At 40.5% G+C, this 14,319-nt stretch overlaps 2 protein-coding genes across 3 annotated transcripts in view; one reads left to right on the forward strand and one right to left on the reverse strand.

The window, feature by feature from the left end:
- Positions 1-1,396, forward strand: part of IMMT (inner membrane mitochondrial protein) — a 43,447-nt gene extending 42,051 nt beyond the window's left edge. For both annotated transcript variants that reach the window (XM_081971598.1, XM_081971599.1), the window contains one exon: positions 427-1,396. In XM_081971598.1, the coding sequence (XP_081827724.1) occupies positions 427-1,034 (608 nt within the window). In that variant the 3' untranslated portion in view covers positions 1,035-1,396. The remainder of the gene's footprint in view (positions 1-426) is intronic.
- Positions 1,397-8,665: 7,269 nt separating this feature from the next.
- Positions 8,666-14,319, reverse strand: part of PTCD3 (pentatricopeptide repeat domain 3) — a 41,011-nt gene continuing 35,357 nt past the window's right edge. The window contains exons 21-24 of the mRNA XM_081970075.1: positions 12,226-12,371; positions 10,762-10,803; positions 9,469-9,627; positions 8,666-9,036 (exon numbers count right to left, since the gene is read on the reverse strand). Of these exons, the coding sequence (XP_081826201.1) occupies positions 8,991-9,036; positions 9,469-9,627; positions 10,762-10,803; positions 12,226-12,371 (393 nt within the window). The 3' untranslated portion in view covers positions 8,666-8,990. The remainder of the gene's footprint in view (positions 9,037-9,468; positions 9,628-10,761; positions 10,804-12,225; positions 12,372-14,319) is intronic.

The following is a 14,319-nucleotide window of genomic DNA, read 5'->3' on the forward strand; positions in this document are numbered from 1 at the left end:
TTTTCTCTTTCTTAGCCTTAGGCTGCTTCCAGCTGCTCCATTTCCACCAAGTAAAAGAAACCATTCCTTTCTCATTCCCAGAACAACTCTCACTCCCACTACTGCCGCCACCTGCTTTCCTTCTACTCCTCCTTACTGGAAGCTGGTCTGATTAGGGAAGAGTCTTAACAGGACAGAATAGCATCAGTCCAGTCGCTAGGCAATTTTCATGTAGCTTGGCCTCTCAAAAACACTATTTTACAACAGTGAAAGAAAATTATTTCTGCCATTCTTCGTGTCAATGGCTTAGCTTTACTATAAAGTGCTATGAGCTGCATTATAAATTTGGTTGTGTCTATTGATTTAGAATGTGTTCAAGCTATACATGAACATGTTTGTGCATTCTAGATTTTCTTTCCATTAAATGTATGGGATTTTATATTACAGGCCAGGTGGTTGCTGCAGAAGAAGCCAGGAAAGCCCATCAGTTGTGGCTTTCAGTTGAAGCTTTAAAGCAAAGCATGGAAACTGCTGCTGGGGATAGTCCCACAGAACCTTTGGAGGATGCAGTACAGTCCATCCAACTCAGCTGTCCTGATGATGAATTTACCCGGGCCTTAACAGCTACCCTTCCTCAAGAATCACTCAGTCGTGGGGTATACACGCAGGAGGCACTAAGGGCACGCTTTCACACAGTCCAGAAGCTGGCTAAAAGAGTGGCATTGATAGATGAGACAAGAAACAGCTTGTATCAATATTTTCTGTCTTATCTGCAGTCCCTTCTCTTGTTTTATCCTCAGCAGCTGAAGCCACCGACTGAGCTTGGCCCCGAAGACCTGGACACATATAAATTGTTCTCTTATGCTTCCTACTGCATTGAACATGGAGACTTAGAATTAGCAGCTAAATTCATCAATCAGCTGAAAGGAGAACCCAGAAGGGTGGCACAGGACTGGCTGAATGAAGCTCGGATGACCTTGGAAACAAAGCAAGTGGTGGATATCCTAACTACTTATGCTAGTGCTGTGGGCTTGGGAACAACTCAGGTGGATTAATATAAGCCAGCTATGCAGGACTCCTATATCTTTAACATTAGTCAACCAACATACAAGATTTGCAACAGTACTGGGAATTGGTGGGAGACCTAAATTGGTTCCAAACCATGCAAGCAACTCAAGTGTCATTGTGGGGAAAAAAGTCCCATCTCCTAGTACTCTTATAAATCTTAGCATCTGTTGCATTTGCATTTTTTCCTTCAGCCATTTATCATGTCTGGAATGTGTTTTTGTTTTTGTTTTAATCTACATAACACAGTTTCCAGGTATTACTGATTGAGCTTGTGAACCCACCAAAATAATGTTTATAACCTCTTACTGATTTGCCATTTGGCTCAATTAAATAAATGATATTTAAACGATTTTTTTTCCACTGCTGCTTGGATAGATTAAAAAAAACAATCAGATTGTGTCAGAAGCAGATGAAAAATGCATAAAATTATGTGGAAATAATCTGTCAGTTTCCCTTTTGTCTGTTTCCAAAGTAGAAATATAAATATTTCCTATTTGATATTGACAGATTTTCAATTTTCAATGTGTGCTTTTATCAATGGAACATTTACACATTTTCTTTATGATTTTTGATAAAAATTTCTCCCAAGCAAATTCTGCATAAGCCCTGAAAGCCATTTACCTGAGCATTAAAGGCAACACCACTATTTTTTTCCTCCAGTATGAATCAATTGAGTTTTCCCATTTATTCCTATGTTAAAAAAATAAAGTGACTTCCGGTTTGCTAGGAGGGTCATTTTAAGTGTTCCGAAGGCTTCAGGGACCGTCCGGAGGCTTCCCTGACGCCTTCGGAGCGCTTAAAACCACACTCCGAGCAAACCGGAAGTCACTTCTGGTTTGCTCGGAGGGTGGTTTTAAGCGTTCCGAAGGCTTCAGGGACTGTCCGGAGGCTTCCCTGATGCCTTTGGAGTGCTTAAAACGACCCTCCGAGCAAACCGGAAGTCACTTCCGGTTTGCTCGGAGGGTGGTTTTAAGCGTTCCGAAGGCTTCAGGGACCATCTGGAGGCTTCCCTGACGCTTTCGGAGCGCTTAAAACGACTGTCCGAGCAACCCGGAAGTCACTTCCGGTTTGCTCGGAGGATCCTTTTGAGCGTTCCGAAGGCTTCAGGGAAGCCTCCAAACGGTCCCTGAAGCCTCCGGGGGAGGCTCTTTTCGCCCTCCCCAGGCTCCTATAAAGCCTCTGGAGCCTGGGGAGGGCGAAAAAAGCATGTAAAAATAGGGGGGTGCGCGCATGCGCACTGGGAGGTCGCGCATTGCATTATGGGTGTGGCACGCCCACACACAACCCCCCTGCGCTCCTCCCATTTGTGGCACACGAGCCAAAAAACGTTCGCCATCGCTGGAATAGGGAGTCCGATTTCTACTTTACATTGCCAGACCTCTTCTCTCTCCCTGTTTAAGGAGAAAGCGTGTTCAGGTAGGACCAACACTCATTCTTTTCCATCTATCTTTAGCTTCTGAAATATTTGCAAAGGGCAGGAAAGTTCTCTCAGTGCCTCAATTTTGCAATGTTCAGCCATACTTTCATCCGCAGTTCTGGCATTCTTCTTTGGACTTCTTGTGGAACACTTCAAGAGTAATTCTCCTTAGATTAACAATATAACATCACCCAACCTTTCTCAAAATTACCAATATTTCTCTTGACTAAATTAGTGGTTAAGGCATCATGCTAGAAACTGGAAGATCTGAGTTCTAGTGCTGCCATAGGCACAAAGCCAGTTGGGTGACATTGGGCCAGTCACACACTTAGCCTTAGGAAGAAGGCAATGATCAAACCACTTTGGGGAAAAAACTTTGCCAAGAAAACTGCAGAGATTTGTCCAAGCGCTCATCAGGAGTCAAGATTCACTCAAAGGGGCACATAAAAAACTACTACTTATAAATCTTCAATAGCCAATACTATCCAGTTGCACAAGGTTTATAATGCCACCTGATTACATGATGAATCTGGATGGCTTACAGCAGAAAACAGGCAAAAATGCTGAAAGATAACCAATTCAATTTTAGGACATGCTCACTACCCTAATTGAGACAAAAATGTCTCGAAGAGACATTTTTAAATGACGGTAAATTAAGTCGTGTATCTCTGAAGAAATATTCCAGAGGGAAAGTGGACTGACAAATATGTCCCCTTCCTGGGTTTGATCACATGACAATGCTTGTCTAATGGGATATGATGTTAACTCTGGACAGGAAAATTATTTAAAATAAATGATCCCTCAAAGAACCAGGCCTATGCCAGGAAAGAAATTATATGTGGTAAAAAGTGTCTTCCTTTACACCCAGAAGCTAAATGGCCACTAGTGCAACTCATTAGGTGTTAATGTGGAGACTGGATTTGGGGTAATGAAAGGATAGATTCTGATAGAACGGGGGTGGGGGGGGAGGGGAGAAAAAAACACATTTGAGACAACTATGACCTGGATGACAGAATCTCCACAGATAAATTTCTAGGTGGCTTAAGGGCAGCTCCTGCAGAGCACATAACAATCTCAGTCCTTCTAAGTAGTCCAGGAATAAAAGCTATCTGTATCAATATTACCTTTATTGTAACAATAATTCTCTGCTCTCCAGCCTTTATCTAACTAGGGAGTATCCCTTCTGCTTCCTTCAACCCTATTTCTCATTTGGATTCAGATTTCATCTTACCATTGTCTATGATGTGGCTCTGTCCTGTTTTCCAAGATTATTCTCACAGCCTAATGTAAATCCTTACATTAGGTGACCAGCATATAAGTGACTACAGCCGTTATGGTGAATCTATGGCACGCATGCAACAGGTGGCACGTAGAGCCATATTTGCCGGCACACAGTCAGCTCCGGCGTGCATGTGTGCATCGGCCAGCTGATTTTCAGTCTTCCGGAGGGCTGGGGCAGGGCAAAAAGCCTCTGGAGCCTGGGGAGGGCAAAAAACAGGCCCAATGGATCAACTGGAAGTTAGTTACCAAACTTCTGGTTGCCCCACTGCACCCATTTTTCGCCCTCGGCTTCAGGAAAGCCTTTGGAGCCTGGGGAGGGTGAAAAACAGGCCCAACAGGAAGTTCGGAAGCAAACATCCGTTTGGCCCATTGGGCCTGTTTTTCACCCTCCCGACTCCAGAGTCTTTCCTGAAACGAGGGGAGAGTGAAAATTGCCTCCCCTGGCCAATGTTCCCTCTAATTTTTTTTCAGTGTGAGCGGAAAAGTATAGTGTTTGAGCGGAACATTTTCATGCCTGAGCACCTAAGAGAGCAACAGTTTGAACTGTTGTCACGTCTGCTGGATATTTGCGCAACATTCCAAGTGTCAACTGCCAATTGCGAGTGAGGTTTCAGCCTGATGAATGCCAGGCATGAAAATGTGCCGCTCAAACACTATACTTTTTTGGTCACACTGGGAAAAAAAAGCCTCTCTGCTAAACTTTTACATTGTTAGACTGGCTAGAGAGAGACATGGCACCAACAGCCTGGGTCCTGGCATTTTGCAGGCAACCTGTCCTCTCACATTCCTTTGGAATGCAACCCATCACATCTGAATTAGATTTTGCCAATTATCCTATCAAAAGATAATCCTATTATTCTAAAATATGACTAAGTCACTATTAAAAACTGTAAATATTTAATGCTGATAAATAATAGTAGTAATTGTTATTTAGTATGACTAAAATCAGTAGATATATCAATATAATACCAATCAAAATTGACAATAAACACTAAAATAACAATATATAATGTGGAGTATGAATGTAATAAATATAATATATAAATGCAATATAAATGTAATAAAATGATTTATCATGAAACTCTCCCCCTTGCCAAAACTATTTTGAATAAAGATATAAAATTAATCAAGTATTGCATTTATTTTTCAAAATGAATGTACTAATTTTTTATTATTTCAGTTTTGTACCCCATCTTTTCATCTCCAAGGCATTCAAAGCAACTAACAGATTTTTTTTTAAATTGAAATCTACTTAAAAACTAGTGCTAACATCACAATAAACCAATTCAAAAAGCCTGGCTAAAAAGGGAATTATCCTTTTCTAAAACCAAAAAAGAAAGAAGAACTGCTGTAGGATTGTATTCCATAGTATTTAATCAATGCAGAGCTTTCAAATGTAATCCAAATTATATATCTAAACAACATTATAAATCATTTAAATATCAGAAGATTAGAGCATTGTTTTTTCTGATCTCTTGGCAGAAAGGATGTGTACTGGCATTTAATGGAATTTAAAATGATGAAGTCCATGACACAAATTGCACAATAGGAAATCCAGGCCAGAATTTAGCCAGCCCAGGGGGGAGAAAGTAGGTAAGGCCACTTTATAGCTAAATTTGATACCATTAAAAATTAAATAGGATTAAAATCTGTGGTTTATAATTTACCCAGTTGTGCCATGCTGTCCGCCCCACTCTTTTGGCCGGCGTTAGCCTGCTGCACCAAGGAGGCACGTAAGAGGGAAAAAAACAGGAGATACGCACGCAGGACATCTGGACGGGGAGAACCGGCTCCACCTCATCCCAAACAAAACGGAAGTTTCCCCCCCCCCCCGGCACCTGGACTGCTGCCCTCTTTTAAAACTCCCCCAAGGCAGAGGAAACTTGGCCTCCTCCGGGTGTTGATCTCTGTAGTTTGGGGAGCGAAGACGGGCTGAGCTTTCTCCATCCTCCCCCTGCAACTTCCCAGCACACTGAAGGTCCAGATATTGGGGAGGGGGGTCCAGGAGTTAAGGGGCTTCAGCGCAGCCGTCGACAAAGGCAGAGGCAGAAAGGGGGCTTTTCGGTCCTGGGGGAGACACAGTGCCCCTCGCCTGCTCCTCCACGGGCTTCTCAGCAAGCAGCTGCCAGGCAGAAGCACGACCTCCATAGGGCTGCCGGGTGGGACAAAGGCCGGGAAAGCGACTAAGGCGGCGGCGGCGGGAGGGGAGCCGGGACGTCCTTTAACGTTGGGAGATACGCACGCAGCTAAGCACCTAACAACCTCGGCGTCTAAGCGGGCGTGTCCACAGCATGCGCATGCCCGCCCGCACGTCCGAGACAGGACATAAAAAGGGAAGGAAAGGCAGGGAAGAGACGACCGGAGCCAGCCCCGTTTAGGGCGCCAGCTTGCACGCAAGCGAAAAGCTTTGTTGAATGACAGGTCCAAAGCGCGGAGAATCAGGAGGTGCCACCCACATGCAACCGCATAATAAACCGCACCAATTCCACCCAAACTTTTTAAAAAATGTTGTTAAGACTCCTGTTTAGCTGGAGGGGGTTTCGTTCGCGATTCCGCAGCTGTTCTGCAGAGTGCAGAGACTGCAGTCCGTGTCCGGCAAATGTCACTGCGCGGCAGTGAGAAGCTGCTGCACGGTATTTACTAGCCATGTGCGCGGCCGCGCAGCCGCGCACCTTAGAGGGAACATAGCCCCTGGCTCCCCCAGAAGCTGGAAATGAATCATTTCCAAACTTCCGGTTGGCCCTTTGGGCCTGTTTTTCACCCTCCCCAGGCTTCAGGAAAGCCTCTGGAGTCTGGGGAGGGCAAAAATGTGCCCCACCCGGCGTGCGTGTGTGGGTTCCTGCACACATGCACAGGTGGGTGGGGCACATTGAATTGTGGGCATGCACATGTGTGCAATAACGCACACATGCACAATTTTGGCACCCCTTTACAAAAAGGTTAGCCATCACTGGACTAGATGGTCTCCTAGTCTTAGTACCAGTTGTAACAGGTACAGAAGAACCTCTGCAAAGACCTTCCAAGCTATAGTTGCCACATGGTCTTCAACCTGTTAATCAAGAGAATTCCATCTGTATGCTTATCCTGAATGGAAAATGGTCCTTCTATGACTGCCTATAGAAATTATCTAGGATTGGGTAAAATAAAAATCAACAGCCACTTGGTCTTGGTAAAATTGAGCCTGAATCTTTTATTCCCTTTCCAACCCGCTCAGCTCTAGACACTGGGACAACACATTGCAACACCACCCCATAGTATTTTACAGGACTCTCTGAGCATTTTATAAATGTGAGCATATCCCCAACAGTCTGAGTCAACCTTGAGCTTTATCAGGATCAAACTCTAGGCAATTAGCCTACAATACTGCATTCTAACCACTCCACCACCAGAGCTCCTTACTACCCTGGTGGTTCCCACCTTCCCTAAAGATGCCAGTTTTTGGGAACAGGAAATGAATTTAAAAGGCACGGTAGCTTAGAGCAGATGAACTACCAAGAAAACAATGTTGGTTTCTTGGAACTAAAGATGAAGCACTTGCCACATATATTCATCCCATTTATCCCATATATCACCAATATAGCTATCGATTCCATAACTATAAAGAAATGGGTACCTAAGTGATGTTATCTTCTGTCCTTCCAACAAAAGATAGGCACCAATGAGGGATGACCTTATCTAATTGGACAATAAAATACTGGCAAATAAACAACCAAGCTCAGAGAACCAAGGACTGCATAATTACAATATCTGGCTGACTAGCAAATTTACATTTTTCTGTGAGTTTACAAAGTATGTTTATCAGTCATCTTGCTCTTATGTTATTGATATAACAGCACTGAGTTTTCTTCATAAGATTTTTTTTTTGTCTTGGGCATAAATATTTTCCTAGTTTGGTCTTGTAAGGGGCTGTTATTGGACCGATGACCCAATATTCTTAACAAGTTAGGTTTTACTCTTTTCACTATTCCAGATAACATGCTGGGAATTCCACAACTTCTGTGAAGTGTTTTTCTATAGTACAGTGCACAAGTTGTCATTTGTGGCATCTGTGGGATCTGCATTTGGTTTTGAACACATCTCCCTTCTTGGGAGGTAGCCCCTGCTTTCAGGAAAAAGGCATTTTTTTCTCTTCCAAAAAAAAAAGGATATCATAACTCTCCATATTGATCATATTTTCGTACCAAAATTAACTTCTTGCTCTTCAGGATTCAGAGCCACACCTGCTTTTATTCTGTCCAAAACTCAAGGGAGCATTTGTAAAGGAACACTATTAATTGGACAAATGTAGAATGATTGAACCTACTTGGGATATGAGGAATTCCAAGTAAGAGATATTTTGTTTGTACATTTTTAGCAAGCTATGTTGGGCCATAAGTCAGCAACTGCTATAAATTCCAGAAGAATCAAGATCACAGCTGGAATTCCATTGACTTGTCTTAGTTAATTCAGAGGGAGGTACTCCTTCCTCAAAAAATTACATTCTTGACTCTGCCTACTGTAGCAAGGGAGAAATGTAGACTATCCTTGCTACAGGAAAAGTGTATTCACAAATCTATTTTCAAAATCAGTTTGTTTTTCAAAATAAACATGTAAATCCACCACCAAATCAAATGTGTACTTAATTAAGGGGGGAAATACTTTCTACACCATATTGCTTTCGAAATTAACAAATCTGCAGAACTACATTGTGACATTGATACAAATATGTGCTATTCTAACAATGGTGATATTTTTATTCTGGGCTATCTGTTTGAGTTTTGATTATATATAACTCAAACAGATAGCCAGATATATATCAGTATATATATATATACCAGTATATAAAAATAAATAAAAAACATCTTTAGAAGTTTGTAACGTCCTGAAGCTCTTTAGTCAGTTCAAATAGATTTAGTTTAAATTAAAAAAAAACACCAGTAGGCAAGTGGATTATTCTTTATTTCTGATAGCACATCTAAGGAAAATGTAGATGCAATATAATAAGAAAATAATTCTATGATTCTGGCAGATAATTTGGGTTTTCAAAACTGAGGTTGTGGAGAACGAGAACAAACACTCCAAAACAGGTGAAACCAGAACTTCCTACCAATTGCCATCAGATGGGAATCCACATGATAATACACCAATATAATACAGTTATGTACAAGGCTCATAGAGATTTTCAGGGCCACTCCCTGACAGTTGTATTGAAATCAGGTAAGTTGTTTTTCTTTCAGAAAAGAGGAAGTAGTTTCTCTTCTGACACCTATTTATAACCAGAGTTTCCTTCTACTATATCAATCAGAGTCCGCCTGGAAAAAGAAAAAAAAAACCCCACATGAGTACAATTATAGATTTGTCAAACTGCTGGCACAACTACAATTTTATTATTGGCAAAAATATCTGCATTAAAAGGGACAAGGAATGCCTGCATAAGAAAGATGCAGTATATGGTATACTGATCAAAATATCTCAGGACAGGGAAACTGAACTAAGGCGTGACACTCACTTGATGGCTTGGGCTAGTCTCTCTATAGCTATAGAAGGTTGCTGCCAATTAAAGTGCTGCCAGGAAAAGGGAGAAAGATGATGTACTCTGCCTCAAATTCTTGCAGAACATCAGGTATGAATTCAAATAAGTGGAACAAAATAGTCAATAATATTACTACATCAGCAAATTTCCATGATATATCCCAGGTGCTCTGAGCAGTAGCCATTACAACTACATACTTGCTGAAACTTACCTTTGTTCTTCAGAGAGTTCAAATTCTTCTAGAGTTGTCTTGGCGAGCACTGACGTTGATTGTATACCATATTCAGCAGTCAGCTTTACTAGTTCAAGTGCTTTATCTGCTTGGCTACTTTGTTTAATACAGCTGAACATCTCTTTCACTGTCAAATCACTGCATAAGAGAAAAAGGGATATGGATACTGTAGTGGCATCTGTAACATAGTTTGATGGGAAAATATTTTATCTGCCAAATTATGCTGGTAACTATCTAGAGATGGTAAGCCACCTTTAGGGAACATTGGGAGAACAAGTTGAATAAATAAATAAATTAAATAAACTACTGTGAGGTGAGAAATTTCTGAACCTGATAACCCAATATTTATTGTAAACAACACTAAAGGCAACTCTTCTTCATAACCCAAGTAATTAGAGGAGTTCCATGAAGAGACATCTATCCAACCAAAGCAGCTTTCCTAAAAAGTCTAAGTAGAGAATCTTAATTTGACAAAGGGAAACACCTACTGACAGAAAAGTTTAACTTGAATAATTATATTTTTCTGTTCTAAAAAACTGCTAAAATAAGACTTGTGCAACCATCTTCTGCTTCTTGAACTTCTGATGATATACAGTATAAAGGTCACTGCTTTATCTATTCTACATCACCAGAAATTCAGGGTTTCAAACTGCTGATCCAAGCAAGTGACAACTTGGATCAGAAATTAATAATGCTATAACAAAAGTTTTGAAAGAAAAAGATTGTAGATTCCAGTCAAATTATTAATACAGTGCAGCTCAGTTTTCTCTTCAAGATACTATCACAATGTTCTTTTCTATATTGAAGAGTAGGCCAAGAAATGGTTATTTTTCTCAAATACTAACAATTAGCAGCTAAACATACATTCCCTGTCCAGTTCATGCTTCTCTGCAGTAACCAAAAGACAGACGTCTTTAAAGGTGAATTAAAAGCTTCAAAGGCTAATTAAACTTTCAGTATTCAAGCAGTGGAGGTAAATTTCTGTAGAGGATTCAGACGTTATTGCACCTACAACTGGAGAAGTTCCCTCGATAGCTCTACTTGCTCTGCTAACAAAACCACCATCCATCTGAGGAAATGACAAGCTGACATTTGGTGATGGAACTGGGCTAGCACAGAACAATGCATGGCAGAAAGCGGCATTCTAACACTGGAGAAAACTAAGGGTCAAATGAGCCTGAGTGCTAATGAACAGATCAAATCAAAGGGAAAGTAAAGACTGACATTTATTATCAGGACTTCCAAGGGGCAAACTTTAAAAGGCAAACTTACCTGGGAACATGAGAGTATTTTTTAAAAAGCTGTAGCATGTTCCTATTTGGAGAGGAAAGAAATAAAAATTAACATTTGAATGAGAGATGAAAAAAATATGATTAGAAGTCCGTCAAAAGACTTGACTTATTGGTAGTCCTCCGTTTATAATTACAACTGAGAGCAAAATTTCTGTTGTTAAACAAAATGGTTAAGTGAGTCGCACCCAATTTTACAACCTTTTAAAGCCACAGTTTTTTAATGAATCCCTGCAGTTGTTACATGAATCAGGCAGTCAGTGAGTGAATGTGGCTTCCCCAGTGACTTTGCTTGTCTTAAGCCAGCAGGAAAAAAATGCAAATGATCACATGACCAGGGGATACCACAATTATTGTAAATACATGCCAAGAACCCAAATTTTGTTCATTTGACCTTGGAAACGCTGTGAGTCATTAAGTGCAAGGACTTCTTGTACATCACTTTTTGCAATGCAGTTTATTTCAGTCACTAAATGAAGGTTGTAAATCAAGAACTACCTGTATATATAATCCCAAATCTTATGTTTCGACAATATAAGTTATGTAGTCAATGAAAAAAAAAAAAGAAACTACAACTAATTCTCCAGGGAAATCCAAAATCCCATTAGAAAATGTTTTTTTTTCTAACTGCTAATAACCCAAAATGAAAAAACTCTATTGAATCAAATATAATTCTACTTAGGAAAAGAAACAAAATGTTCACAGAATATGGAATTTAAGTAATTTTAACAACAGTTCATATATTGTGGAACAAAAAGCACTATAAAAACTAGTTTCTCATTGGGTTATAGACAAAGATTGGTGAATGCTTTTGGAAACATCTATAGCCATAAAGATCAAACTGGCTTATAAGAGTGGTAGCAGCTTCACTCATACCTCACTCTTGAACAAGTAGACATTTTCCAGCAGTAGAAAAAAACAACAGCCCACAATATTTCTATTATCTTAGTAAAAAATGCTGCCAATTAAAAGGCTTTTTTTCTGCCCAGATGCTACATATAACTGCCTTTAGTCTAAAAGTGAAGCAAAAGTGAGCTAGCCAGTCAGTAGCATTAAAGTATAGTGGACTTTACTGGTACAACCTTAAAATTTAACATCAGGCTCCATGCCTTTATATTCCTCCTCCAGGAACTGCTTGAAGGAAAAAGAAAACGCAACAATAGCTAAAGGTCTAGATATCATTATATTCTCTCTCTGCCTCCCCAACGTACTTCGGGGCTTAAGTTTTCAAAGAAAGTTTTCAAAGAAAACTTAAGAGTAAAAGTTGTACTCTGCTTCTACACTGAATAAATGAGTCAAAGTCAAAAGATGGTAACTGTAATTGAATTAGATAGAGATTTGACTTCTATGGTTCAGGAACCTGGGATAAGTTGTTTTATTTCAAGATTTATCTCCAGAAAGAAATACAAATTATTGGCAGGGACTCTTTTTTTTTTTTTTGTCTTACCAAGCTTCCTGCATTTTGCCAGCCCTGGCGAAAAGTATTGTGATGTTATTAAGAGAAGTGTCTTTCCAAAGGAGTTGCATGTTCTTGCTCTTTAAGTCATGCAAAAATTTTATATTTTCAGCACAGTCAGCAAATGCAACTTGGGTCTGCAAAACAATAAGATACTTAGCATCTGCAGTCAACAGTAGCAATCTAGCAATGAATATTACTTCAGATATGAAGCTAAAGTAGTGCTTGGCAACTCTAGGAACACCTGCTGTAGTAGACAGCACCTTCTTTACATAATTACTCTTCAACCCAGCCGTATTCTGAAAAGTACAAAGAACACCAAGACCATCTTAAGATTTTATAGGATGCAAGGAGGTTAATTTGTTCCTGTGACAACTAAACTCTTTCAGGCCAATGCAACTAAACAACTCATGTACGGCTAGTCCTCACTTAATGACCTTGCCTTCAACAACTGTTACTATCGCACTAAATAAATGGATGATATAACCAGTCCTGTTTATGACTGATTACAAATGAATTTATGGCTGTTGCAGTGTCCCCCATGGTCATTTGCTGAAAATGTATGTACTTGGCAGCCCTGCATCTACAACCAGAGGGCAATTTAACTCCTCCCACTACCTATCTTGTCCCTCATCTCTGCATTTTCAAACACTTTGCCTTCCTCTTTGCCTACTGCCCAAAGCCCCCAGCTTACCTTGGCCCTCTTGTTACTCTCACTGATGAGGTGCACCCAGCTTGGGCCTTTGCCTCACAAAGGCAGCTCCTGGCTATATAAAACCATCCTGAACAGCTGTCTCATGAAGGCATTTCTTGTCAGTAATAAGAGGAAGATCATGGCAGTCAGCTGGGGTGGTGGGGACAGGGGCAACGGAATACAGGGTAGTGAGGTGGTGGAGTGCAAGGTGGCCAAAAAAGCAGAGATAGGGAAGAATAAGTAGGTGGGAGGAATTGAAGTGCAGGCGGGCAGGAAAAGGGTGAGGTTCTAGGGTAACGACTGCAGAGTTGAAAGCTGCAATTGGGACTAACGAAACTGCTGTTGCTAAGTGGTGTGGTCATATAATCACTCCGTAAAAAGAAATTCCAGTCTCTTTTAGGGTCATTAAGCAAGGACTACTTTGCACATTTTCTACTAAAGGATAGCTTTCCTGATGTTGCAACTCCAAAATTATACAGACAACAGTAAACCTATACAACCTAAATGGTTGTGTATTTATTATTCTTAAATGGCAGAGTTCATTTTAGCTTTCTTCACTCGTTTAAATTAGCTTTATTTTTTTTACATATTTTAAACTAATTGTATAACTATACTAGACAACCTATGCTCCCACAGTCATTATTTTTGGAGGTATTTCCTTGTTTAAATAGAGAAACAGAATGACCAAGGGTAGACAAAAATGAGTAGGAGCAGGAGCGACTTCTGAGTAGTTGCCAGTTTTCCCCATTGAGTTTCTTATGGGAACTGGCAGACAGCAATGGAAATCTCCCTTTCTTCCCTTTCCAGCAGGCAAGGAAATGGTTGCTGTTGGGTGGGAGTGGAAGCAAGAGGATTGCAAGACTAACTAGGAAACTGCAGTGTTCCATGGAGTACCAAACACTGGGTCACACAAATGAGCGAAGCCCCAATCCACACGTGTGGTATGCAGGCAGCATGTGAAACCACGGCCCCTCTAGTTCTCAGAAAAACCTCCATGGAATTGGTCCCTGGTTCCCAAAAGGTTGGGGGCCAATGTATTATAACTAAATATATTTTCCATATCTTTTTGGCATGCACTGGGCTTTTCTGTTATTCTAGCTTTGAAATGATTATTATATGATGAATCATAAACCATTATACCTTTTCTATTAATAGGTAGCTATGTGTTAGGAATCTGGGGTGCATGAGGATGAGATATGCCAAGTGAAGAGGCAAAGGAAAAGGATAAGATTTCTTCCAGTGTTTTACGCTGCTGAGAAAATAGAGGAACTTTCCTAATGTGTATTGTTTTACTGCAAACATGGACATTATTGCTATTCCATCAACTGAAAATTAATCCTGCAACATTTTTCTTTCTTTGTTTCAATAAAAAATAGCAAGGGCAGGCCTCC

This window comes from Natrix helvetica (genome assembly GCF_964273705.1).
Source record: "Natrix helvetica genome assembly, chromosome: Z".
Lineage (NCBI taxonomy): Eukaryota > Metazoa > Chordata > Lepidosauria > Squamata > Natricidae > Natrix > Natrix helvetica.